The 24,940-nt window shown below is 37.8% G+C and overlaps 3 protein-coding genes across 8 annotated transcripts; all 3 read right to left on the minus strand.

Annotated features, from left to right (window-relative positions):
• Positions 1-259: 259 nt before the first annotated feature.
• LOC119013788 (adhesion G protein-coupled receptor E2-like) lies at positions 260-9,247 on the minus strand. The gene is made up of 22 exons (XM_037088627.1): positions 9,217-9,247; positions 8,216-8,584; positions 7,806-7,937; positions 7,406-7,552; positions 7,158-7,283; positions 6,675-6,818; positions 6,376-6,522; positions 6,135-6,281; positions 5,999-6,036; positions 5,623-5,703; positions 5,219-5,248; positions 4,965-5,127; positions 4,760-4,873; positions 3,947-4,122; positions 3,647-3,856; positions 3,329-3,532; positions 2,996-3,237; positions 2,830-2,896; positions 2,036-2,127; positions 1,726-1,885; positions 1,484-1,540; positions 260-1,284 (listed from the first exon to the last, which is right to left on the minus strand). Exons 1-22 carry the CDS (start codon positions 9,245-9,247, stop codon positions 1,213-1,215), a joined length of 2,949 nt encoding a protein of 982 aa, XP_036944522.1. The 3' UTR covers positions 260-1,212.
• A 1,405-nt stretch (positions 9,248-10,652) lies between these two features.
• On the minus strand, positions 10,653-15,449 carry LOC119014193 (interferon-induced protein 44-like). Of its 4 annotated transcripts, none has more exons than XM_037089154.1 (9): positions 15,400-15,449; positions 13,726-13,785; positions 13,293-13,355; positions 13,129-13,162; positions 12,791-12,989; positions 12,160-12,312; positions 11,838-11,892; positions 11,647-11,747; positions 10,653-11,509 (listed from the first exon to the last, which is right to left on the minus strand). In XM_037089154.1, exons 3-9 carry the CDS (start codon positions 13,351-13,353, stop codon positions 11,348-11,350), a joined length of 765 nt encoding a protein of 254 aa, XP_036945049.1. In that variant the 5' UTR covers positions 13,354-13,355; positions 13,726-13,785; positions 15,400-15,449; the 3' UTR covers positions 10,653-11,347. The 4 variants fall into 4 exon arrangements, with proteins under 4 accessions (XP_036945049.1, XP_036945046.1, XP_036945048.1 ...); XM_037089151.1 differs by having other exon boundaries at positions 11,838-12,009; XM_037089153.1 differs by lacking the exon at positions 15,400-15,449 and having other exon boundaries at positions 11,838-12,009; positions 13,305-13,355; positions 13,726-13,853.
• A 4,252-nt stretch (positions 15,450-19,701) lies between these two features.
• On the minus strand, positions 19,702-23,787 carry LOC119013314 (interferon-induced protein 44-like). Of its 3 annotated transcripts, none has more exons than XM_037087724.1 (8): positions 23,720-23,787; positions 23,147-23,158; positions 22,954-22,996; positions 22,270-22,468; positions 21,169-21,318; positions 20,531-20,699; positions 20,320-20,420; positions 19,702-20,235 (listed from the first exon to the last, which is right to left on the minus strand). In XM_037087724.1, the coding sequence occupies exons 2-8, from the start codon at positions 23,154-23,156 to the stop codon at positions 20,074-20,076; spliced, it is 834 nt and encodes a 277-aa protein (XP_036943619.1). In that variant the 5' UTR covers positions 23,157-23,158; positions 23,720-23,787; the 3' UTR covers positions 19,702-20,073. The 3 variants fall into 3 exon arrangements, with proteins under 3 accessions (XP_036943619.1, XP_036943618.1, XP_036943620.1); XM_037087723.1 differs by having other exon boundaries at positions 23,147-23,186; positions 23,720-23,740; XM_037087725.1 differs by having other exon boundaries at positions 23,690-23,724.
• Positions 23,788-24,940: the final 1,153 nt, after the last annotated feature.

Consider the following 24,940-nt stretch of genomic DNA (forward strand, 5'->3'; position numbering starts at 1 on the left):
TGAGGTGAATGTATGTATCATACACTCACTTGTGCTGGTCTAAGCCTCAAGCGTAAACAGTATAATGATCAGCCACATCTGCCATGTATGTTTTCTAATGGACAAGAGCAGGCAAAGAGCAACACATACAGGAAAATCAGATGTCAACGACAGAAATCCCACTTATTACACAAAGATCTAATATTTGCATCCTTTTTATTTTCGTGTCATGTATACATTACATGCATTTCTGACAGAGACTACAGTAGACGAGATCAAACTAGGCTGATCCTCGATTCCAGTGCTATTTGTGTTGCTAATCCGATAAATGTAGAGGTGCAATATTTGACAACTGGCTAAAAAAAGGGGCTGCATATCACCAGAACAACTGGAGACTGTATTATTTATATACAGCCATGCCTGTAGCTATTGTTAGCTTGTTCACTGAGTTAGCTGTGCAGCAATCTGGACTACATGGTGAGTGTTGGTTAGTTGGAGCGCTTGGAGAATTTCAGGCCTGAGGTTAGCATGCTAACTTCAGAAGATGTCCTCAAAACAATACACAGGCGTCTTTGACATAACTAAAAAACTATTGTACCTTTAATATGGTTGCGTGACCACTGCGTGTTACGCTGAATGTGTGAGGTACACGCACAATTTAAATGCATACAATGCAAATGCAAGCTCGGTTCTGGCCGTCCCTTTAATTTGTCTTGTAAAGTTTGACACACCTGGAAGTGTCCCAGCTTGCATGTAAATACAATACAAATGGAAAAAGAAAGAAACAACTGAGACAGGAATGTTTTCACTTCGAAGGAAGTTTGTTTTTTCAGACGGTGACTGACTGAGGGCGCAGGCAGCACCATGTTTGTGGAAGCTCCCACACCCAGGCAAATGAATTAGGTGGAGAGATGGTGACAACAGCACTGTGAGGACTTCTGATGTTACAGGCCTCATTTAATTGAACATCCAGAAGTGTGTTTTGTGTGCTACCTTAATCTTTGATTCAGTAGTTAATATAACGAAGTAAGTTACAAGAACAGTGTGGAAATCATTTAAAAACCTCTAAAAATGCACTGACTGTCCGCTCATGAGCTAAATCTAAAATGTGTTCAGCATAATAATATTAATTTAACCTAGACCGTAAGATAATGAATCATGTTGAGATTCACGCAAGAAGAATTCATGAAAACATAAATATTAATGACAGTAACTAATACACAGATTATTTTTTCATTCCTTTTTCCCCTCATCTGTCTGCTCCTCAGGCTTGTCCCAGTCTTCCGACACTGACGGTGCATCTTTCTGTTCAGATAGATTATGGAAATCAGTTTTGGTAAAATCATCCGGCTGTAGGTCTCATTTAAAAAGATTATGTATCTTAAGTAAGCAGTATGTATGGTGTCACATTTAAGTTTGTTTTAACTTTTATAGTAATACATCTTTTTGAATCATATTTGCAGAAAGAATGCTTGAAATAATGCGTTGCACTTCAGGGACTCACCACAGATCTGTCTTTGCCAACAGAGCATGTCAGCCACTTTATGTACTCCTCCCGCACCTGAAGCACACAAATCAACAGTTCAATGCAAAAGATATAAAAAATAAGAAAAAAAAATACTTCATAACAAACCATTACACAAAACAAACTGCTGCATCAGCTGCACAACACATCTTAAGATATTCAAATTTTAACAGTAAAAGGAGGATGATGAAGAAGAGGAGAATGATTTAGCTGAAGCCTACCTCCTTGTTGAGCAGACAGTGGACAATGAAGAGGAAGGTGCCCTGCTGGGAGTTGAGAATTATAAACAGGACCTGAAAGAAGAGATTCGACTGGTAGAGGCCCAGAATCCAGGTACAGCCCAAGATGACAAACTGGGCCACGATCTTGAACAAAATCAACCTGTAAAAAAACCATTAGATTATATTATGTGTGAATTCACACCAAGTTTCCTGGAAAACAGGCAGTTGTGTTGAACAAGTCAAGCAATGCAATCCAGATCCAGATTACAGATGTTTCATTGCAATGCTCTTGAACATTCCTGGTTCATACCTGGTGTCTTTGGATTGAGAAATGTCACTCTTCATGTTGGCCAGGGTGGGTCTCAAACTCCACAGAGTGGCAAGGAACAAAAACCAATTCAGCTTAAACAGAAAAACAAAAGAAAGACAGAGAAACTGAGCAAAGATGGAAGAGCAAATTCCAGCCTCATTAGCATTTAGTTGACGTCTTCATTTTTTGCCTTATCACCCGCTTTCTCATATGTTTGAACAGCCATATAACTCACATCTAGTGTAAAAAGACAAGGGGTCAAGTTTTGTCTTTGCATTTTACTAAATGCAGTTGGTCTTAGAGTTGGGCAATGTCAACTTAGTTGGCTTATGGACAATGGACGTCGTCCACAGTGAAGCATCCGACAATGAATGGGACATGCAGACATAACGTGAGTGCATTGAGCAGCAATAAATTTCTTTTAAGTTCTTCTCCATCATGTCACAAACCCCAACAGCTCCTTCCTTTTGGCAACTCCAAGAAGACACATTACTGCTTTTTTACTCTCCTTGGAGGAGGAACTTTTAAATCACAAAGTTATGATGGTAGGACTCAGTAATTTATAACTTCCAGCTTTCAGAGATGGACAATGGCCTCGTCCATTAGCCTGTTCCAAATTGGTCTTCATTAAAAACCCCAGCACAGTATTAAGAGAGCTTCAAGACGTACATCTTGTATTTCCTTTAACATGGTCAACAACAACATTTTGTCAAAGTAAGTTAAAAAAAGGTTGATTTTGATCATGTTTCCATTTAAAAACATTAGATGCATTTGCTGAGATCCGATGTACTCACTGCAAGGATAACTATCACAGGGCCTGTTAAAGCCCAGTTGAAAAGGCGCTTTGTAGAGAGCCAGCACCTGCAACAGAATCAAACAAACAATCCTTTCAGCCCAAATGCCAGTGAGACAAACAGGAGAATATTAATTAATACATGTGTAACTGTTTGTCCTACTCACGCGTCCCCCTCAGTTGCACCATATCCATCGGAATATACCAATGCAGAAACACCCACAATCACAAATGGAACACCGTAGCCAATCACGTAGAGGAGTGGCTTGGGGAGGCCATCTCTCTGGATCACCTGCACCTTGGAAAGCCTTCTGACCAGCAGGTGGAGCTGTAGTGCCTCCAGCAGCATCCACACAAAACTTGCCACAACTAAGAAGTGGAGAAGGCCCGCCATGACAGTGCAGGCCAGCTGTGAAGACACATCATGAGTATCTTGAAATCAAGCTTCATGCACAAGTGGATTAAACCAGAAGTTGTTTTGCATGTTGGTCCTGCTTTACCTCATGTTCAAGATATCTGTCATTCCACAGCAGCAGTAGATGAGATAAAGCAAGATTGAGGCACATGTGGAGACGGGCCGTGTTGTTGATCTTGGGGTTCCAGCTACACAGGAGGAAGGTGAAGATGGCCAAACCGAAGAAGAACAGTCCAACAATCACACACACTCGGTTTAGCCACTCCAGGAAGGGATCCTCTGGTGGTGGCTGAGAAGAAGGAGAACAACAGCAGCATACTAGAGATCCTGATCAGCCCTACTTTATCTACTACCAGTATCATTTTGAAAGACTTGTCTCACGGACAGTAAGAATGTCATATACCTCCCCAATCTGCATGATGAGGGCAAAGGTAGAAAGGTGAGAGCAGCTGCACACTGTGTAGTTTTCATCAGAATATGCAACCCAGCAGCCATCCACTGACCAACGCTTCGTCTCTCCATTATCTCCTCCCTCATCTATTTGTCCCTCCTCTTTGTTCTTGCTTTTGTCTTCCCAGTAGACACACGTCACTATGCCAGATTCGGGTACTTTCTGAGACAGCGAGAATATCAGAGATCAGTCACATAAAAAGTCTTTCTGGATATATATCACACAATCTTTAGATTTTGGTTGGTGTTGTACCTTTTTATGTTGGATGGTAAAGTTGACAGGCTCGGTCAGGTTGGTGTTGTTAATTGCCGGTAAGACGGCAGTAAAAACATCAGAGTACATCTCTGTCTTGTTTTCTGTTTGAAAGTATTGGTGACTAAGGAGACTCTCCATCCCATTTAGTGTCAGAAAGGCAGCCACTGCAGAACCTGGGAGTGTCAACATGATGCATGAACAAACATCTCCGCCAGTCAGCCTGAATATTACAACCACCAAGTGAATAAAAAGGATAATCTCGCAAAAATGCAATGTTCTGCTGGGATACCTTTGGTCCTGGCATTCATGTGGATGCCATTTGACATGAAGCACCTACTCAAACGTTGATGCGGACCAAGCGCACCCTCCATGGCAATGGGGATCCCCACTGGCAGAGACACCCCCTACAGGACTGCTCAGGAACTGCCCCGACAATGTGACAAAGAGCTCAAGGCATTGACCTGGCCTCCACATTGCCCTGCTCCCAATCCAGTCGAGCATCTACAGGAGGCCCAACCTTGCAGCATGCATAAAGCAAAATATTTGCTGCCAACACCTACGAGTCAGACACCACAGGATGACCCCAGAGGTCCTGTGTCTATGCAGTCTGATCCACAGTGGGCCTCCATAGATCATAGTTGTTTAGAGACATCCACATGAGTGGCAAAACCCAAGGTTTCTCCAGAAGAACATTTGATGGTGACCAGATTATCTTTGTTATTCACTTTGCCATTCAGTGATTTTAATGTAATGGCTGATCGATGTATAAATGTTGATCACAGTCATTCTTTCCAATAAAGTCTCTCTCACCATTGTTGGCGCTGGCTAAAGCCTGCAAGTTGATTTCCATGGTCTGTCCTTGAGCAGAGAGACTTGCACTGCTGTTATCATGAGTCCCTGGGCCAATGACTTGTAGGCTCAAGTCTTGCACATGGATAAACCATACAGCATATTTATATTCCCGGAGAATTCAGATGTAGCCCATATAATCTTAACAAAAGGCAACTTCTCTTACCAACTGTTGGAGATTGCACTGCTTTTTTGGTTTGGTTCTGAGTTACTGGTACCATCGCAGCAACCAGGCGGTCCGAGATGCCCAGGATCACACTGCCGGTCTCTGCATCCCCCTCACTACTCACCTTGACTGACCTGGCACGAGGTCCAACACCTGACACTTCCTTCAGGAATTTAAGTCATTGTCATGATTAAATAAACAGGTCGTCAAAAATACAAAAATATTAAGCTCTAAATTTGTTGGATGTTAAGTACCATAGATGCAGCAAAGCCGTTTGCCACCGTCTGCAAGACACCAAGAAGGACAGAGAGAAGAGTTTTACGTTAGGTTGAACATAATTGCAGTGTCCTCCGCACATCACATCACATTGCACCTTAAGGCAGTCAGGAACTGTGCAAACTGTCTCAACAATTAAATCATACTTTTAATTTCTCTTTAGTTGATCATTGACTAGCTTGCTAAAAGAATAGAGGCACCCACAGGCACCTTTTTATTGTTTTGTCTTGTTTTTCAAATTGGGTTTGTCGACTGTTGTCAAGGTTTTGAGATATTTTTACTAGCTTTAGATTAATTACAGTAGCAACAAATAGCAATCGATTAAGCACCCACTGGTGTAGAATACAGAATTATTTGTCACAAGCTATGGTTTTCTTCATACCGCTTCTGGTAAGACGACACCTGAGCTGTTCTTAAGTTGTTGATCCATGTTGTCAAGGAAAGCTCTCTCTTTTGTCTGACCCTGGAATAAAAAGTGTTTGTTTAGTATTTGTTCAATATACTACACTGTAAGCTGATGATTTAACATCACTGTTTTCAGAGAAAGGTACTATGTAACTTTTTATAATCTCAAAATTATCATGTTTCCATTTCACAATAGTGAGACATTGCTTTGTTATCACGGAGCTGGCTTGGTAAGTGCTGATTAAGTAAGTGCCCATTTCAATACTGGCATCTAGATCTTCTTGTATTAACATCCCAAAACATTGTTGGTTTATGTTAGTGGTGTTTTTAAAGTTTAAATAATCTGGGCGTACCTCTGGGGGTTTGATTGCGTCTAGTATCTCTTGAAGACCTGTCAGCAATTTAGAAGAAAAAATGTACATGAATGTATCATTTTATTTTTCTACGTTTTTTATATTTTTGGATTAACTTTAAATTGACTCTGCTCACTTTGGCAAAATGAGACTCCCATCTTCCACACGATTCCAGTTGATGGGTAGAATCCATCAGGACAAGAACAATAGAAGGTCCCAGGAACATTTGTACACACAGTTTGTCTACCACATATACCAGGCGTCTCACTGCACTCATCTATATCTGTAAAGTGAGAAAACACAAAGTTAATCACACAGCAGTAAGATATATGATGGTCAAATCAAAACTCACACTAGTAAGGAACATGTTCACACACCTGTACATGGGTTAGAAACGCTGGCAATCACATCTGGGTCGTTCAGCCGAAAACCAGGAAAGCAGGTGCAACTGTATGATCCAATTGAGTTTGTGCAGTTGGCATCAGGACCACAGACAGTAGCATCTTCAAAACACTCATCAACATCTGCCAAAAGCAAGATACACAAATGAAACAATAAAGCAAACCACTTTGTATCTGACACTTGACATCTGTTGTAGACAGTTGAACTTGCAGCTCTCCCTCTGCTTCAAGATGCCAGAAAACATCTTTCATCTGAAAAACATGCATTCAAATACCAATACAGACGTTGGTCTCGCTGGGTTCTTCGGCTCGTTCAGTTGGTTGGTAACCCGTTTCACATGCACAGGTGTGAGCTCCAGGTGTGTTGGTGCAAATGGAATCAGGGCCACAGATAGTTGAGTTGAAGCACTCATCGATATCTGAAAATAGGCCAGTTAATGTAAGTAAGTCTCATTGAACTGAACATTGGCCCAAATCACATTTGCCTGGTACATTATATACTGTCAATGTCAAACTTTGACATGAACAAATAGCCATATTCCAACTTGCTTTTCCTAGCAAGCCAATAACTCATATTTACATAGATAAAATCACCATTAGAATAATCTCAACACCTACATGTATCTGTAACCAACATGGCTGAGTAAATGAAGTGACCCTTAAAATGTGTTGTTTTTTTTTACGGTGTGGTGCATGTTGGTGGCCCACATATCGTGTAGTCTAGCCTAGTCTACTATAGTACTGAAAAGTATACAGACCCTGGCAAACAGGGGTTGCATCTGGTACATTCTGGTACCCTGTATGGCAATTACAAACGTAACTTCCTGGGTTGTTGGTGCAGGTCCCATGATCACCACAAATGTTGTCAAGACACTCATTATTATCTGTAGTGAGAAATTGACAACAGACTCATATCAATCATTCAAAACGTGTGCGCATTTAATTTAACTGCATCAGAGAGAGAGAGAGAGAGAGAGGCAGAGATTTTTTTTGTTTCAAATGGTACCTTTGCATAAATTGGACGATCCAGGTGGCAACGATGGATCTGTTGCGTTGAATCCAGCCCAACAGGTACAGATGTAAGCTCCCACGGTGTTATCACAATCGGCGTAAGAACCACAAATCCCTGAAGTCCTCTCACACTCATCTATGTCTGCCAAGATGAATAACGGACAAGACTTAGATACATAAGCTACAGATACATAGATACAAGATAAATAATGAACAAACTGCATACTTTAAAGGTGCAGTTTTTGTAGTTGTACTTGTCAACGAGGAATTTTAATGAGACGAGAAAAATCTTCATTGACTGATTTTTTAAACTAAATAAACAAACTTTCTTGGTTTTCATGACTATATATACTGAATGATATAATCATGATAATAATGAATTAAGGTGTACTTACCAACACAACCGTATGAATCTCCAGTGGGAAGGTGTGTCGGGGGGATTTCATATCCAGAGACACAGATACAGCCTCCACCAGTTGTACATTCAGCAAGTGGTCCACAGGGGTTTGGCTCACATGAACTATGATCTGAACAGACATAACATGATTACCATCATGCAATAAATTATTATTAATCATAGTTTTAAAACGATATGTTTATCGTGTGTAAAAGCTGGTGAGTATAGGCAACTAAAACAACAAGTAGCAAGTAGAGTCATGTAATTTGCCTACTGGAAGTATATTTTTCAAAGATTAAAATTTGTAAGCCTGATATTATAATTTTACACATGATATGTATAACTTTGTTCATTAAAACAGGCTCTGCGTGTTGACAGAGAATTTGAATAACAACAGTCACTACTCACGAGTTATGTATGCCATGTCACTTCTACCATGACTCGCTGGTTTGAATACATAGAATCCTCCAGGACACAAAGCAACGCTCACTGATATAGCTATCCCTGTACAGCTGGAATAGTACGCATATGCATATCCGGTTGTGGGGTTCAGAGACTCAGTTGTTGGATATGAAAATGCAATACGAATCGGATAATAGGTGCCACCAATTCGTTGTGCTATACAGCTTACAACAACTCTGTCTCCACCAATGCCCGTGAAGCGCCACCAGTTGTTAACAAGATGTGTGTCAGTTTTTGGAAATCCAGTGAAAGAAGTAGATGTAAAGCCTCGGTTGCGCCATGGTTCAGTTATGTTGGCGTATCCATCACAAGAGCCTGCAGGGGAAAAGGAAACACTGTCAATAATGTTGATCTGATGGTTATTTCAGCCATTGTTAGAAGATTTTTTTTTTTTTTTTTTGCATTGCCTGTTAGTACGTAAATGAATATTATCCATACCAGGAGGAAAGACACAAGAGACAGGGATGACAAGGAAGCCTTAGAAAAGGAGAAACAATGGAGAGTTAAGAAGTTGTCAGTGGCTTGAAAAGGATTTTTACTAAACTTTGTATGAATTATGCACATTTTAAAAATCAGACAACTATAAAATGATGAATCATCACAAGGTAACACAGAAAAAGTTACACTTTTTTATATAGAGAGAGAGATAGGTAGATTCAGAAGAAGCCCAACACAGACAAGGTGACACATTGGGATGTGTCCACATTTAACCACAAGTGAAAGACTTCTTTAAGTACCAGTGATGTCTTTATTAAAATAAATTTAAAAAGTGATCATCAACTTTGATGTTAAATCATTTTCTATTCAAACAACTTTATGTTAAAAATGAACACCAGCAACATAGGAGCACTTGAATATTGAATTAATTCATGGAGACGGGTCAAAAATGTTCACCTCACTTCTGGAGATTCTCACACATCTTTACAAAAAAATATGAATTAACTTACCCAGGAGAAGTGAGGAGGCACAGTAGTTCATCGTGACATCTCAAATCCACAGATCAGGTGAGACTGTCTGAAGTCATCGTTAAAATTTGCAACCCCCTAAAAACTGTTTTTAAAAGCTTTGAGGCTAATGTAAAAAACTATGCAAATTCCCTGACGCAAAGTGTTGAAGGCCACCTCCATCATGTAAGCAAAGGGAAAAGTTAGGAGGAGAAAAGGGAACAATGTAATCACTTAGCACTTCTAATACAGATTTGTGCCAAGACCACAATTCTGATACCAAAGTTTGTTAAAGGTTGTTGAGATTTTTAAAGCTGCCCGTGTGCTCGTCTTGTGTTTTGCTGATGGTGTATCATCTGTATTGTGCACACAGATGGCTACAGGGTCGGTGCGCATTTGAAAATTGAGCTCATTCAGCCTGTGTGCCTGTCAAAGGGATTATAAGTACAAGTAAAACAAGCAGAGACAACGAAAAATTATGTAAAATAAGAATCAGCGTCACAAAAATGATTGATGATGCATTTATTGTATGAGCCTAAGCCATGAGGCAGGTTACCACCTTCATCCAAACAACGTATAACCTAAATGGCAACTTCTCTCCTAATCTTTTGTTTATGTATGTTTAAGACAAATTCGAAGGACTCATCTTTTCAGCTTTTCAAGCATTTTCAGGCTGATATTAAACCATGACTCATAACCTATCTATGCATTCTGATAATTTGCCTATACAACTCTAAAGTGGAAAGACACCTGTGTTTGATGTGTGTGTGTGATTTGGTTTGGAGTGATCTAGCCACGTCGGAGTCACTCGCACATCATTCAGTCACATCAAGGAAAACATGAATTCACTCACCCAGCTATCCCACACTCCAAAACACCCCCAAAACTGTTTTTCTTTGAGGTGCACATGCAAAGAAACAGAATGCAAATCCACCGCAAGGGAGGAGAGTGATGCGGTCACCAGGCACCTCTGTTGAAGACGTGTACCGTCAATTCCGTTTGACAGGCATATTCCTTCTCCACAAAGTTTATAAATACAAATACAAAATCTGCTGAGCACAATTAAACAGTAACAGAACTTTAACTCTCAGGTTGCTTGTCTCAGGTTGTCAGATTGCTTTCCAGAGGTTTTAGAAACTAAGGCTGCAGATCCTACTAAAAATCTATTATTCTTCCACAACTCAATTCAGATTATGATTACATCTGTATGGTTTTGCTGTCTTCGCAGTTGGCTGTAACAAATCTGCTGGGCACAAGTCGTGGTTTAGCAGGAATGGGAGGTTTCAAATTTGCGCTCTACTGAATGTCATTCTAGTTCTAGTGGCAGATGCAGCCGAAGTAAAAAAGAGCAAGAAGTACACCTCGCAGACAAATAACAGAGTTTACTAAAGCATTCAGAGCAGACCAAATAAAATCATACAGCACAGGTAATAAAGAGACAATCTTGTATTTTTATTTATTATCATTAATGGAATACATTGTGTTGCTTAAAGGAGAACTGTGAATTTTTGGAGAAGAAATTCAAACTTATAATTTTGATATTTAGAATATTAATGAGGTGAATAAACAAGCTATTCTCAGGGGAAAATATGGTCATCAGAACACTATTTGAAGTTTCAACGGTGGCAGGGTCCGCCACATATAAGCAAAGCAAACTGAAGTATTAAGTTGTGAAATTGTAGATTCACAGTAGTTTTTTTTTTATTTAGTTTGTTTAGACAGTCAATGAAGATCTTTCTCTTCTAATCAAAACAAGCACCCGCACCAAAACTACATAGTTCAGCTTTACCATAACATTCATGAAAATAATTAACACATTCTTAGCAAACAATAAGTGATTACCAGACTCTAACACTAAAAAAACAGCTAAATCAATAAGGCATAAGTAACAATATTGAAGCAAAGACTAACATGCATAATGAGAGTGATACATGCCTGCTTTATTAAGCAGGTTTGTTTAGCAACAAAAATACACAAGAGGTTATAAGATAACTTACAGTAGTTACCAAATGCCACAAATGCAAACCCGTAACTAATATTTTCCACCTGTTTTCTTTACCACGCACATTCCTATCTGCTATCCATCTCTGTTTCATGCTGTGACAGAGAAGACTTTGCAGTATGCACTGCAGGTCTACCGCCGGTTGACAAAGTCTTCTCCTAAGTTAATCATGTGTTTCAATGCGCTCAGTATCAGTGTGTCAGTGTCGTCATCCGGGTCGATCTCTGAGTGGTAGTTCTTTACAGGAAAGATGCATTTCACTGGTATGCCCAGTGATTCACTGAACAGCTCCATCTAAATTTGAACAATTTGACATATAAGAAAAGACAAAACAAAGCGCTGATTAAAGGCACATTTTTGTGTTAGAATATATATAATATAAACCAACTTGAATAACAAAAAAGCTTTTAGAATGACCAATAGAAACGTACCTGGCTCTTCAGGTACTTGCTCATATATACATTTCTTATATCTTCTTTGACCGCTGGACAGGCTTCGTCAATTTTGGTGAGAACAGCCAGTTGGGGAATCCCTGCAGATGCAGAGCAGGATCTGAGTCAGTTTGATTCAGATTATATCATGATATAATTCATGAAGCCCAATAACTGGTCCTAACATTTACCTAAATCTCTGGCTGCAAGTCGGACCTCCCTCATCTTTGCCACAGTTTCAGCGCTCTGTATATTTACAGAAGGAGCAGGGATGACACAAACCAGAACATGAACTCGGTCCTTCAGAGTCGGGGCTTTGTTGTAGTAATTATCGTCCTCAGATATCGCCGAGACAGGATTGAACTAGAAAATAACATTAGATTAAATTCAATAATAACTTTTGCGTTTAAATATTTTATGTGTACTTTTATGAGTGTATTCAAAATAGATCATGTAACTGTATAGTATTATTGACAAATAATGAACAAGGTTTAATGTATTCAGCAGTTGTACATTGTAACCGTCTTTTATGTGTCCTTTCATGGCCAGTTTGAGGTCCTGCACACCGACTCCTTGGTTAGTTTCCTTCTCAAGGCCCATTATGTCAGTGAAGACAAAGGGGTACATTGTCTCTGGCCCATCTTTTTGGATCTTGAAAGTTCTGTACTATAAAACAGAAGGGTGCAGTTATATTATGACAATGGTGAAGCCCAGTGGTGTGCACAGGGTGGGGGGGGCCTAATTGTTGAAAAATGGGTGCTAAAGTGCCCTCTTGGGAGCCAAAACACGTGCTAAAGTGCCCTCTTGGTCGGTAAAAGACATTAAACTGCCCCCTTGGCTAAATAAAACAGGATAAACTGCCCTCTTGGGTGGCAGAAACGCACTGTATGTGCTTTTTTTTTTCTTTTAGCCCCTGCCCTTCAAAAGGTCTGTGTACACCACTGGTGCCACCTATTGGATGATGACTGTAAATCAATTTGTCTGTTGCCTGCTGATTTCATCACAACTCATCTCCCTACGATGATAACTGCAGGTGCACAAAAAATATATATGATTAAAAATACACAATGAAAGAGGTGTGAAATATTTTCCAGTGCATGACACACAGTATATGACCTTTGATATAGTCAAAAGTGATCCTTACTTCTTTGGTGAAGGTCTCCTGAGAGACTGCGTCTTCCAAAGCCTGACAAGTCATTCTGCCTTGTAAAAGGGTGTCGACAGAGTTGATGAAACTGGATTTTCCAGAACCGGTTGGTCCATGAAGCAAGATTCTGAGCTGTTCGAGCTCCTCATTATGAGGCTCATAATCTCTCACAACCTGCAGGTCTCTCTCTTTGCGGCTGTTTGATAAAGAAAGTTGGATTTGATTTTAACAAAATGTTGTGCGCATAATGTGCGGCTGCTGCTTAGTCACAGACGCCACAATGTTGAGACTGACAACAAAGAAATGACATGACAAACTAACAACTCATGACTCACCCCCATGGTATCTTCCTCCATGGTTCTGTCAAAGCTGACAAGCAAAAAACAAATGTTGGTGTCAAATTTGAAGCATATGTCATTTGAAGCATATGTCATTATCTTAACATGATTACATTACATTATTTTATGTTTAATGTGATGAATTATTCAGAGTATCTTACTGTCAGACTCACTCTGAGGAGGCTCTGGGTGGGCTGATGATTTAAAAAATCTACCTAGCATAGCTACAATAAGAGAACACAACATTTATTAAGAAACTCTTTTCAATAAACATTATCAGTTGATTATAAAATGAATACAAAATCAAATAATTAATTATAAACAGAATACCTGAGACTTGCAGTTATCACAGTGTTCATTTGTAAATTCAGACTTGCTGCAATTTATTACAGCCTGCATAAGAGTAAATCAAGTGTGGAAAATAAGTAGTATTTTCTATTTTTAAAAAAAACTGCAGAAGAGGTGTTACAGGTAAAAAAAAAAAATAAAAAAAAAAACTTAATTGTTACTTAATTCTGAAAACACAGTATTTCACTTCTTACCAAAACCAGTGCAACCGTATTATCAGTATAAATATGAAGAGGAAACGCTCACCTGAAGAGTTGTGCCAATAGAAGGAAGTGATGATGGGTTACCTCAGGCAGCCTAAGGATTCTGTAAAGTTGATTAATTAAGCTTGAATACTGTACTCAATGTTTTTTTGTTTTTTTTGCAAGTTACATGACTAATAGTAAAAATTACACATGACTTGACCACAGTTTCTTGTGCACAAATTAAAGCAGTTAAAGCAGTTAATAACCATGATCATCTAGAGAATTGCAAAGACATGTTTATTGTACCTGAGGGCATCCAGTAGTACCTGTTGATGGCTGGCACAGGTCGTTAAACGTTAAGTAATACTTTCACTTTCTTTCTCATCAACTGATTTGTAAGAGTTGTCCTCACTGACAATAGCCAAGCCCAGACATGCAGGATCTAGGGTGCAGTCAGGTGTGTCACACAGTAAAATGCAGTGTAACAAGACCCCAGTAAGTCTAGCGTCAAATCATGGAACTCAACTTTAATAATACATACACTGAAACAGAGACACACACTTTAAGTTGACATAAAATGAAAAAAATACCATTTCTACCCCCTCACAGTTTCTGCATGGAACACAACTGTTGTAAATACAAATCCACGGTCTGTAACTTCAGACGTGCGTAATGTCATTGCCAAATACAAACAAAACTCATTACATCATACCATAGTTTTGTCTGGTCTTTGTGTTTTATCTGCATTGAAAGCTATAATCACTACATCACTGCTACGAATTCTGAGCCACAAAATGATTACAGAAAACAAAGTCACTGCTGAAAGAGCCAATGGCTGCGTTCAGAGCTCAACACTAGATCAGTATCACAGGAATGACACAGAGCAACAGTTGGAGTCCTGCCTTGCCAGATGCCTCCCTTAACAAATAATGTTAAACAACTGAATGTACAGTCAATATTAAACAATTTGATTCCAGCATAAGATTAAACACTGACCTCTGATGGAAGTTTGTGGGGACATTTTAAATTTTTAAAGAACAAGAAAAACATGTTTCAAGTGAATAATTCATTTCATTGCATCATATAATTTCATTCTCTTACTCTACTATTATTGTCTTACTGTGAGGCTATTGTTTTACACCAGCAGAGGCTTCTGGTGATGAACCACAGGTGTTCTATAATGCTTTAACAGTTAGTTCTGTGTATGTAAGCACTCTATACAGAGAATGACTTCAGAACAAAGAAACATGTTGAAGTGTGAAGCTCGTGAAAGCTGAAATTGAAAGGATGCTGTAATAAAAGAGACTGGATGCTCAGGCAGCTTGCGTAGATATCAGTTGCTCCACTAACTCCACTAACACAAAATTATATTTCAACTTTATTCTCAACAGTATGACTTTTTTCTTGAAGTGCATCCTTTCAGGGCATCCTTTCTGTTTTGTTCATATCACTGGCCATAATACTCTTCCATACACATTTCTACAATCAGAAACAAAATACAAAATGTATGTATATATATATATATATATATATATATATATATATATATATATATATATATATATATATATATATATATATATATATATATATATATATACATCAGAAAGACATCAGAAAGACATCATAAAGAGATGGACATCAAATCAATCTAAAAATCAGCGAAACATCAGCTTCATATTCAGGAGTATATTTAACTATATTTTATCTGAGAGAGACATAACAGAAGGCTCACCTTTCCTTATGTGGTCCCTGCTTCATGCAGAGTAACACTGCAGATTGAGAAGGTGCAAAGGTTCATATCCTCCTTTTCTGCTCTCAGTTTATGTTGTCTGCCAATCATGTGACCTACAGGAGGTCCACACCATTGTTGACCAGAAGTCACTGTACTCAGTGACAGCTGTATAAACAGCATACAATTAAATATTCATGTATACAATCATTGGTTAATTCTGTACTCGAGTGATTTACAGATGCATAACTTGTGCTCAATATTTGAATTTGGATAATTATTGTAAAAATATTGTTTTATTCCCCAGTGTGAACACCATGAAGGGAGAGACATTAGATACAAATGCTTCCTCCTCCTCACTTGGCAAAGATACTGAGTCAGCAGGAAAGACAGAATCCAGAATATGAAATTCTGTATTGTAAAACAGAAGGGTGTTCTTATAACAATGGTGCTTATCGTTTTGGACGATGACTTATCTTTTGTTCACTGGTTTCAACAAAACTAATCTCCCTATGATGGAAACTGCAGGTGCACAAAATAGAAATAGAAATTAAAAATACACAATGAAAGAGTTGTGAAATATTTTCCAGTGCATGACATGCAGTGTATGACCTTTGATTAAATTAATCAGAAGTGATCCTTACTTCTCTGGTCAAGGTCTCCTGAGAGACTGCGTCTACCAAAGCCTGACTAGTGATTCTGCTTTGTAAAAACAGTTGATGAAACTGGATTTTCCAGAACCGGTTGGTCCATGAAGCATGATTCTGAGCTGTTCGAGCTCCTCATTATGAGGCTCATAATCTCTCACAACCTGCAGCTCTCTCTCTTTGCAGCTGTTTGATAAAGAAAGTTGGATTTGATTTTAACAAAATGTTGTGCACATGATGTGCGGCTGCTGCTTTGTCACAGATGCCACAATGTTACAGACTGACCACAAGCAAATGACATGACAAGCTAATAACTCATGACTCACCCGCATCTTCCTCCATGGTTCTGTCAAAGCTGACAAGCAAAAAACAAATGCTGGTGTCAAATTTGTAGCATATGTCATTTGAAGCATATGTCATTATCTTAACATGATTACATTACATTATCTTATGTTTAATGTAATTGATTATTCATACTATGTAACTGTCAGACTCACTCTGAGGAGACTCTGGGCATGCTGGTTGTTTAAATAATCTACTTAGCATAGCTACAATAAGAGAACACAACATTTATTAAGAAACACTTCAATTAACATTATAAATTGATTATAACTAAATCAAATATCAACAGAATACCTGAAACATGCAGTTTCTCAATGTTCATTTGTAAGTTCAAACTTGTTGCAATTTATCACCGTGTAACAGTAAATCATGTGTGCCTCATCACATGGCTGCCAACTCTCACGCTGCCACCGTGTGACACGGCGAAAGCGTGAGAGTTAGCAGCTCTGTCATCATCAGTGCTTTTGTTCTTTAAGTTGATATCTTATCATAATAAATTGAAATCCCTGAAAATACACAAAGCATTTAGTACAAAGCTAAACTCACATAAAAACAAGAAAACATTGGCATACATGTTTCCCTTTTACATATGACAATGATGATGATGAAAGAACTTTTTTAAAAATTCTGTCTTATTAGCCCTGCGTGAATACCATGAAGGAAGAGAAATTAAATTCAACTACTTCCACTTCCTCACTTGGCAAAGATACTAAGTCAGTAGGGATGACAGAAACCAGAACATGAAATTCTGTGTTGAAAAACAGAAGGGTGCACTTATTTTATGACAATGGTGCTCATCCTAGTGAAATTATCAAAACATATCATATAATATTTGGTTCAGTTTTTTGTGTTTTCTGAAAAACCTAAAAAAAAAAAAATGACCTCGGCCATTATTTTAGGAAGGTGACGATATGTTGGAATCATTTGTGCATGTCATGTTATCTATAATTGTGTGTGAAGCATATTTTTAATATCAATTATATCAGTTATAACTTGCATTATCATAACCTACTGCCACAGCTCAGAATTCAATTAACTATGATTATAATAAGAAATAAAATAATGTGATCAGTAATCCGAGATGCTATTTTACCCACTAGGGTTTGGAGCACAAGGGGAGGAAGTGACATTTTCAGAATTTTACAGGATAGCTAAAACAAACTTTTCATTGATTGTAATTACTTGATTAAAAACAACATATTTGAGCAGTCTACACTTTTATAGAGATCAGGCTTCACAGAATCCATATTCTAAAGAATAATTTTTTTCAAGCTCAGTGCACTTACGCCTATTTCACTCCAAACTCAAGTGACGTTTTTCACGCCTTTTTGTTTTCAGCCTTTTTTTTTTTTTTTTTTTTTTTTTTTTTTAAATGAACTGTTATTGGGACCATATTTCTTTCCATTTGGTAGAGCTCATCAAGACCTTTAAAATGATATATAAAACTTATTTTCACCCAAGATGTCTCTTACACCCCTTGTGCTCCAAACAATCGCATCACAATCTAAGCAGAATTCTGAGACAACTGGCTTCACTGTTTCAAGGTTTCTACCATTTCATAAAAGCAAGATGTTCCTTGTTGTTCCTGTACATTGAAGAAAACTATTAGAATAAAATACTGTATTACTCTGATTATTGAAAGCATAATAGGCACATTGTGATCACACACCAACCAGCCAAACCAACAACAAATGTGTTTAGGAGCCAAACCACACCCACACAGCACAGTGGCACTACAGATACTGCATGTTTAGTCACTTCGGCAAAGCCCCCCATGGCTGATCCAGTAGTGTTGACGGTGGCTTGGACTGACCTCCTCCCATAGCTGTACAGTGAGACAATCAGATGTAACGGTGTATGAATTTACCCCACTGGCGAAAGCAGAATCATTTTATTTAAGTAAACACACAAAAACAAAGATGTAAAAATGATTTGTTCACAGGTAAAAGTTATCCAACTTATGTGTGTAACTTGTAACTTTATTTGTCATGTAAATGCAGAACAGCCTAAAATGAAATACTTAAATATGCAATTTTATATAAAATCAGTACTCAAGTAAATGTACTCAGTTACTTCCACCACTTTACTCTGATACCAAATGTTAACATAACTTGTGCTCAATATTTGAAGTTAGATAAGTATTGTGAAATACTGGCTTATTAGCCCTGTGTGAATACCATGACGGAAGAGAAATTAAACACAATTACTTCCTCTTCCTCATTTGGCAAAGATAATGAGTCAGCAGGAATGACAGAAACCAGAATATGATATTCTGTATTTTAAAACAGAAGGGTGCACTTATAACAATGGTGCTCATCCTTTTGGACGATGACTTATCAGCTGTTCACTGGTTTCATCAAAACTCATCTCTCTATGATGGAAATTGCAGGTGCACAAAATATAAATAATTAATTAATACACAGTGAAAGAGTTGTGAATTGTTTTACCACCATTATAACCAGCACACTTTAAGCACTATTATGTAGAAAGTGGCATTTCTACACCCTCACAGTTTCTGCATGGAACACAACTGTTGTAAATACAAATCCATGGTCTGTAACTTCTGACGTATGTAATATATGTGCCAAATATGAACAAAACTCATTACATCATGCCAATGTTTTGTCTGGTCTTTGTGTTTTATCTGCATTGAAAGCTATAATCACTACATCAGTGCATTGAATTCTGAGCCACAAAATGATTACAGAAAACAAAGTCACTGCTGAAAGAGCCAATGGCTGCGTTCAGAGCTCAACACTAGATCAGTATCACAGGAATGACACAGAGCAACCGTTGGAGTCCTGCCTTGCCACAATCAGAGTAGATTCATTTTCACTTTTGTTTGTAAAGTAAAAAACTTCCCTGCATCTTTATGACAATCACTATTATGGTATGATTTAGATTTTAGAAGACTTGCAGTGATGGTGACACGATTTAGCAATGCTACACCAGTTTAGCAGCTATTTTAATGGTATACAAATAAAGTTAAAAATTGAATGCACAGTCAATGTTAAATAATTTGATTCCAGCATAAGATTAAACCCTGACCTCTGGTGGATGTTTATGGGGACATTTTTTTGATTTTTAAGAACAAGAAAAACATTTTCCAATTAAATAATTTATTGTATTGCATCATGTAATCTCATTCTATCTTATTCTACTATTATAGTATTACTGGAAGGCTACTATTTTTTTTTTCTTCTGTTTTACACTAGCAGAGGCTGCAAATTGAACCCTTGACAGATGAACCACAGGTGTTATATGCTTTAACAGTTAGTTTTGTGTATGTAAGCACTCAGACTACACAGAAAATAACTTCAGGACAAAAAAACATTTATTCATTCCTTCCTCAAACACATTTGTTGGCTAAAATAATTGTTTAATTACCACCCATTCTTTGACCATCTGGCTTTCCAGTATATGAAGTAATAAAATAGTGAGTAATGGAATTAAAAACATCATATGGGGATTTTTATTAGATTTTCATATATAACCATGTTGACGCACCTATACCTGCAAAAAACCAAAATCATATTGTGAAAAGGCAGCATGAAATAACATAAAAGTTGTAGAGGGTTATTTATTGAATCTTGAACACATACAAGCCTTCTTTTTGCACATCCAAGATTAGACAGATGAATAGTTTTCATGCATATTAAAGCATTTTTTGCCTCAGCAGGTTGTAGGTCTACAAGTCGTTGAGGAAGTCTTCTCCGTAGTTGATCATCTGTCTCAGTGCACACAATATCAGCGCATCAGTGTCATCCTGTGTGTCGTTTTCTTTTGCGTAGTTCTTCACAAGAAAGATGCAGTTCGCTTGAAGTCCCAGCAACTCACTGAACGTGTTGACCTGAGTTTTAAATTAACAGGATTTCAGTTGATCAGCAGTTGAACAATCTAAAAGTTCTTTAAAGTATCACCAACAGAAACTTACCTGTTCATCCAGGTACCTGCTCTTATAGACATTTCTGATGTCTTGTTTCGCCTCAGCACAGGCTTTATCAACTTTGGTGAGAATAGCCACTTGGGGAATCCCTGCAGATACAGAAACCTGATCAGTATTTCAAACGTTATTTTGATTCATAAAGCCCAAGATGTCATCATGACTCCACACAGAGCATAATAATTGAGATGTCTGCTTTTACCCATAGCACTGGCTGCTAGTCTGACTTCTCTCATCTTCTTTATGACTTCATCACTTATCAAAGATACTGAGTCAGCAGGAATGACAGAAACCAGGATGTGAACTCTGTCATCCAGTTTGGGAGATGGGTTGTAAGATGGATCACCCTCCGTCAGGGGGTGAGAATTGAACTATAGGAAACAATAAATTACAGTCAATGTTTTTGTATAAACAATGCAAAAAGTGAAAAACAGATAACTTGACGGCACTCTGTGAAGTTTTTGTAGTGGTATAGTGATTACTGATTCTTTTTTATGAGTGGTAACTTGTGTTGTTTTTCTCATGCACAGAATAATGCAAAAGTTCAAACGGGTGACTCAATACACATTTCTACCAGGGTTTTCACTCTCTTTCACTGATCTACAGGGTTCAGTGGTTATGCACCAGAAATGCAGGAAAGACGAAGACAGCTTTCTACAGGACTGAACATGGATTTAAAAGACTGCAGTAGTCAAACTTGTGAAAAATTGAATGTTACATCTCAAACGACACACAATGCACTCTGATGAGTAAGACTGAATATAGATAAAACATTTGTTTATCGTCAAGAAAACGCCACAGGGCCACTTTAAGGTCATGTCAGAGTTCAGAGGATTGTACCTTGTAACCGTCTCTCACATGTCCCCTCAGAGCCAGTTTGATGTCTTCCACATGAACTCCATTGTTGGCTTTTTGCTCCAAGCCCATGATGTCATTAAAAACGAAAGAGTAAAATGTATCTGGACCGTTGGAGATTTTGTACGTTTTGTACTGTGAAGGAGAAGGATTGATTACTTGCATCAGTTTATAGAATCAAAGATAAATATGCAGTTATTAAAGCAACACACATAAAGGTATTTATTATTCTACAAATTTAACTATATGCTTTGAGAAATGTTTGACGCTCATGTGTGGCCCCAGCCCACTGATTTTAGTTTATTATACTTATTTCATTAGAGTTTTAGTATTGTTGTAGTTGGCTTCTTTTAGATAGTTTCTGTTAATAAAATACATTTTCTTGCACTCTCCTCGTTTGAAATCTCTTTTCAGTAGTTCCAGTTTCTTTTGTTGTTGTTGTTGTTTCCTTTACAGCATTATAAACATGTGTTCTATTCATCTGTTTCTGCCTCAGTCTCGACCCTGTGCCCTTTATAGAATTTGGTTTTCACATCATATCCCCAGGTGGCGCTGTTGGTCCCCGAGTCAGTTCCTTCCCTCCTTAGTTATCTCTACCCCCCCCCCCCCCCTTCACATTGAAACTCCACTCCTTGCCACACTATGAATGCACGTTTCGAGAATGAAATAAGACAAGTAAATTAGACCTGCTGTGTTGCTCTGACTGAACTAGATGTCTTATTCCTTAGAGGAATCTCTCAGCCATAAATTACAGATAATGTTGTTATGAATTTCATTATTTTATGTTTAATGTGGTGTGTGAAGCATGTCTCTCAATATATTCATATATCAATTATATCAGTTATAACTAACATTAAAACCTTTGTTTCCACTGTGCTAAACCAAAAGGTCTTCAGATTTACGGACATAATACATACATAAATTGTGCTATAACTCGCAATTGGATTAACGAACTATAAGAAATGCAATACTATGGTTAGTAATGCGAGATGCTATTTTACACACCACCATGTTTTAAAAGGTTTTAAACTGCATAAAATTCTTTTCGAATTGCTCAGAATCATCACAATCAACAACTGTTCATACTTCTTTGGTGAAGCTGCCCCCAGATGTTGCATCTGTCAGAGCTCGACCGGTAACTCTGCTTTGTAAAACACTGTCAACAGAGTTGATGAAGCTGGACTTGCCAGCACCAACGGGCCCATGAAGCAGAATTCTGAGATGACTGGCTTCTTTGTTTCGAGGTTTGTACCATTTCATAAAATGAAGACTTTCCTGGTTGTTCCTGCATATTGAAGAAAATTATTAGAATAGATAGAAGGATAGAATGTATTACTTGGATTATTGAATGCATACGAGGCACATTGTGATCACACACTAACCAGCCAATACAAGATCAATTGTGTTTAGGAGCCACACCCCATTCACACAGCCCAACAGTATGAAGCGCCTACTGTAAAGCTGCGCATGCTAAAATAAGCCGCAACTTTTCGCCACACTTGGCAAAACCAAACAAAAGTACATTTTTTTATGTTACCTTTGACCAGATTTACAGCAATATTAGTGATATTCACTTCTCTCGTAAAAATGTAATGTCAAATCTAAATCAAAAATCTAAATAAAAAAATAAATCTAAATCTTAAATTTAAATGTAAACATTAAATGGTTTGTTGCTAAATGTAGCAAAAAGTTGCTGTTTTTTTTTAGCATGCACAACTTAACAGTCAGCGCCCCATTGTATAGCATCACAAATACTGCATGTTTACTCACTTTGGCAAAGCCTTCCATGGTTTATCCAAAAGTGTTGAAGGGCCTAGTGAGACATAATTACATTACCAACATCATTATTTTCTGTGAAGGAATTTGAATTAGAATTTAATTAAATAACATTACTACTAATGATAATAAAGAAGAAGAAGAAGAAGAATGTCAGAATGATCATGTGTTGCAGGTCTAGACTCACCTCCTCCCATAGCTGTAAAGTGAGAATTCAGACACTTTATCTAAGTACAAAAACAAAGATGTACAAATAATTCATTCACAAGTAAAATGTATCATATGTAATATCCACAAATTCAAGTGAATTCAGCCTGCTTATCCTGCAACAGTAAAGGCCCCTGTGACTCTTATATTGACATAAATAATCAGAGCTAATCAGAAACAAAAGACTTTATTTTCATGAACTCATCCTGATGTTTTTTGTGTAAAATTTTAAATTGAAACTACTAGCTACAGTAATTTGGGCTGTCAGGTAAATAGAGTGGACTAAAATATATATTTTCCATTTCATCTTCATCGTAACGCAGAATAAAGTTGTTATATAATAATTACACGGCTTCAGTTCTTGAGTAAATGTACAAGAGATGCATGCAGGACATTAAACATGTCTTTTTTAAAGTATGTTTTTTTATAAACATTATAAAGAAACAGACATCAAATCAACCTTAAAATATAAAGCCAGTGAAACATCAGCTTCACAATCACAGGAGCATGTTTACTATTATACCTGCGAAGAGACAAAAGAAGAAGGGCTCACCTTTTCGTATGTGGTTCCTACGGAATGACTCTGCAGGTTGAGAGGATGGAAAGGTATTTATAGGCTTGTTTTCTGCTTTCAGTTTCTGTTGTCTCAGTTTCAGTTTAGAGCCAATCATGTGACTTACAAGAAGCCCACACCATTTTTGACATTGTTGAGGTCATTTTTTCTCAGTGACAGTACCAGTTACTAGTTTAAACGAGTAACTTGTAACTTTATCTGTGGGGTAAATGCAGTAGAGTAGAAAGTACAACATTTCACTTTACAGTGGGGTAGAGTAAATGTATAAACAGCATACAATGAAATACTCTAGTATAAAACTCTATGTAAATACAGTACTCGAGTAAATGTACTCAATAACTTCCACTCTGATACCAAATGTTAACATAACTTGTGCTCAATTTTTGAAGTTGGATAAATATTGTGAAATACTGGTTTACCATCAACTTGGAAAATGAATGAAACATTACATAAAATAAAACAAGAGCAATTTGGCTCACAATCACAATAGAACAGTATATTTGATAGGATAACATAAAAGGAAGTCCCTATATGTGTCATGATTCCTGTTTGTGTTTGTTCTTGTACCTGGCCCCTGTTTGGTATGTTTTGGTTTTGAGATTTCCATGTTTGATTTGTACTTTGCCGTTTTCTTTGCACTTTGTTGAACTGTTTTATTTTGCTACTTTGTTTTGATGTTGCGTTGCTACCTTGGTTTTTGTCCTTGATTCATTTTCCATGCTCCTTGTGTTTTTGTTGCCATCAGCTTTAAATTAAAGCTCGCCTTTTGTTCCCCTTTATCCTTGCCTCCTGTGTGTAACTGCGTTTGGGTCCACCTCCCCTTTCTATAGTCTTCCCTTTAACCCAACCCTGACGACATGTCCTGGACAAAGCGAACACTGGACAGAAATGTATGTTATAGACTCCCTCCTGCCTTCACTTTCTCTTTCAGATTGAGTTTACAACCACGTGTGAGTGAGAAGAAGTCTGCACTCTACTCGACCATGCAGCCCATTTTTACACCTTAAAGACTTACTGGCATGTGCGGGGGCACTAAAATATGTAATTCTCACAGTTCTTTGAGTTCTGTTTGTTTTGAGGGCTCACATGTTAAACATGTGCAAACTGGAGACCATGATGCAGCATTTATTTGCTTTATTGCAGTAGCTGTATTTCCTGTAGTTGAAGTCCAGCTGCTCTTTTAGCTTAAAAGACTGTGGC

The sequence above is a fragment of the Acanthopagrus latus genome, chromosome 23 (assembly GCF_904848185.1).
Source record: "Acanthopagrus latus isolate v.2019 chromosome 23, fAcaLat1.1, whole genome shotgun sequence".
NCBI lineage: Eukaryota > Metazoa > Chordata > Actinopteri > Spariformes > Sparidae > Acanthopagrus > Acanthopagrus latus.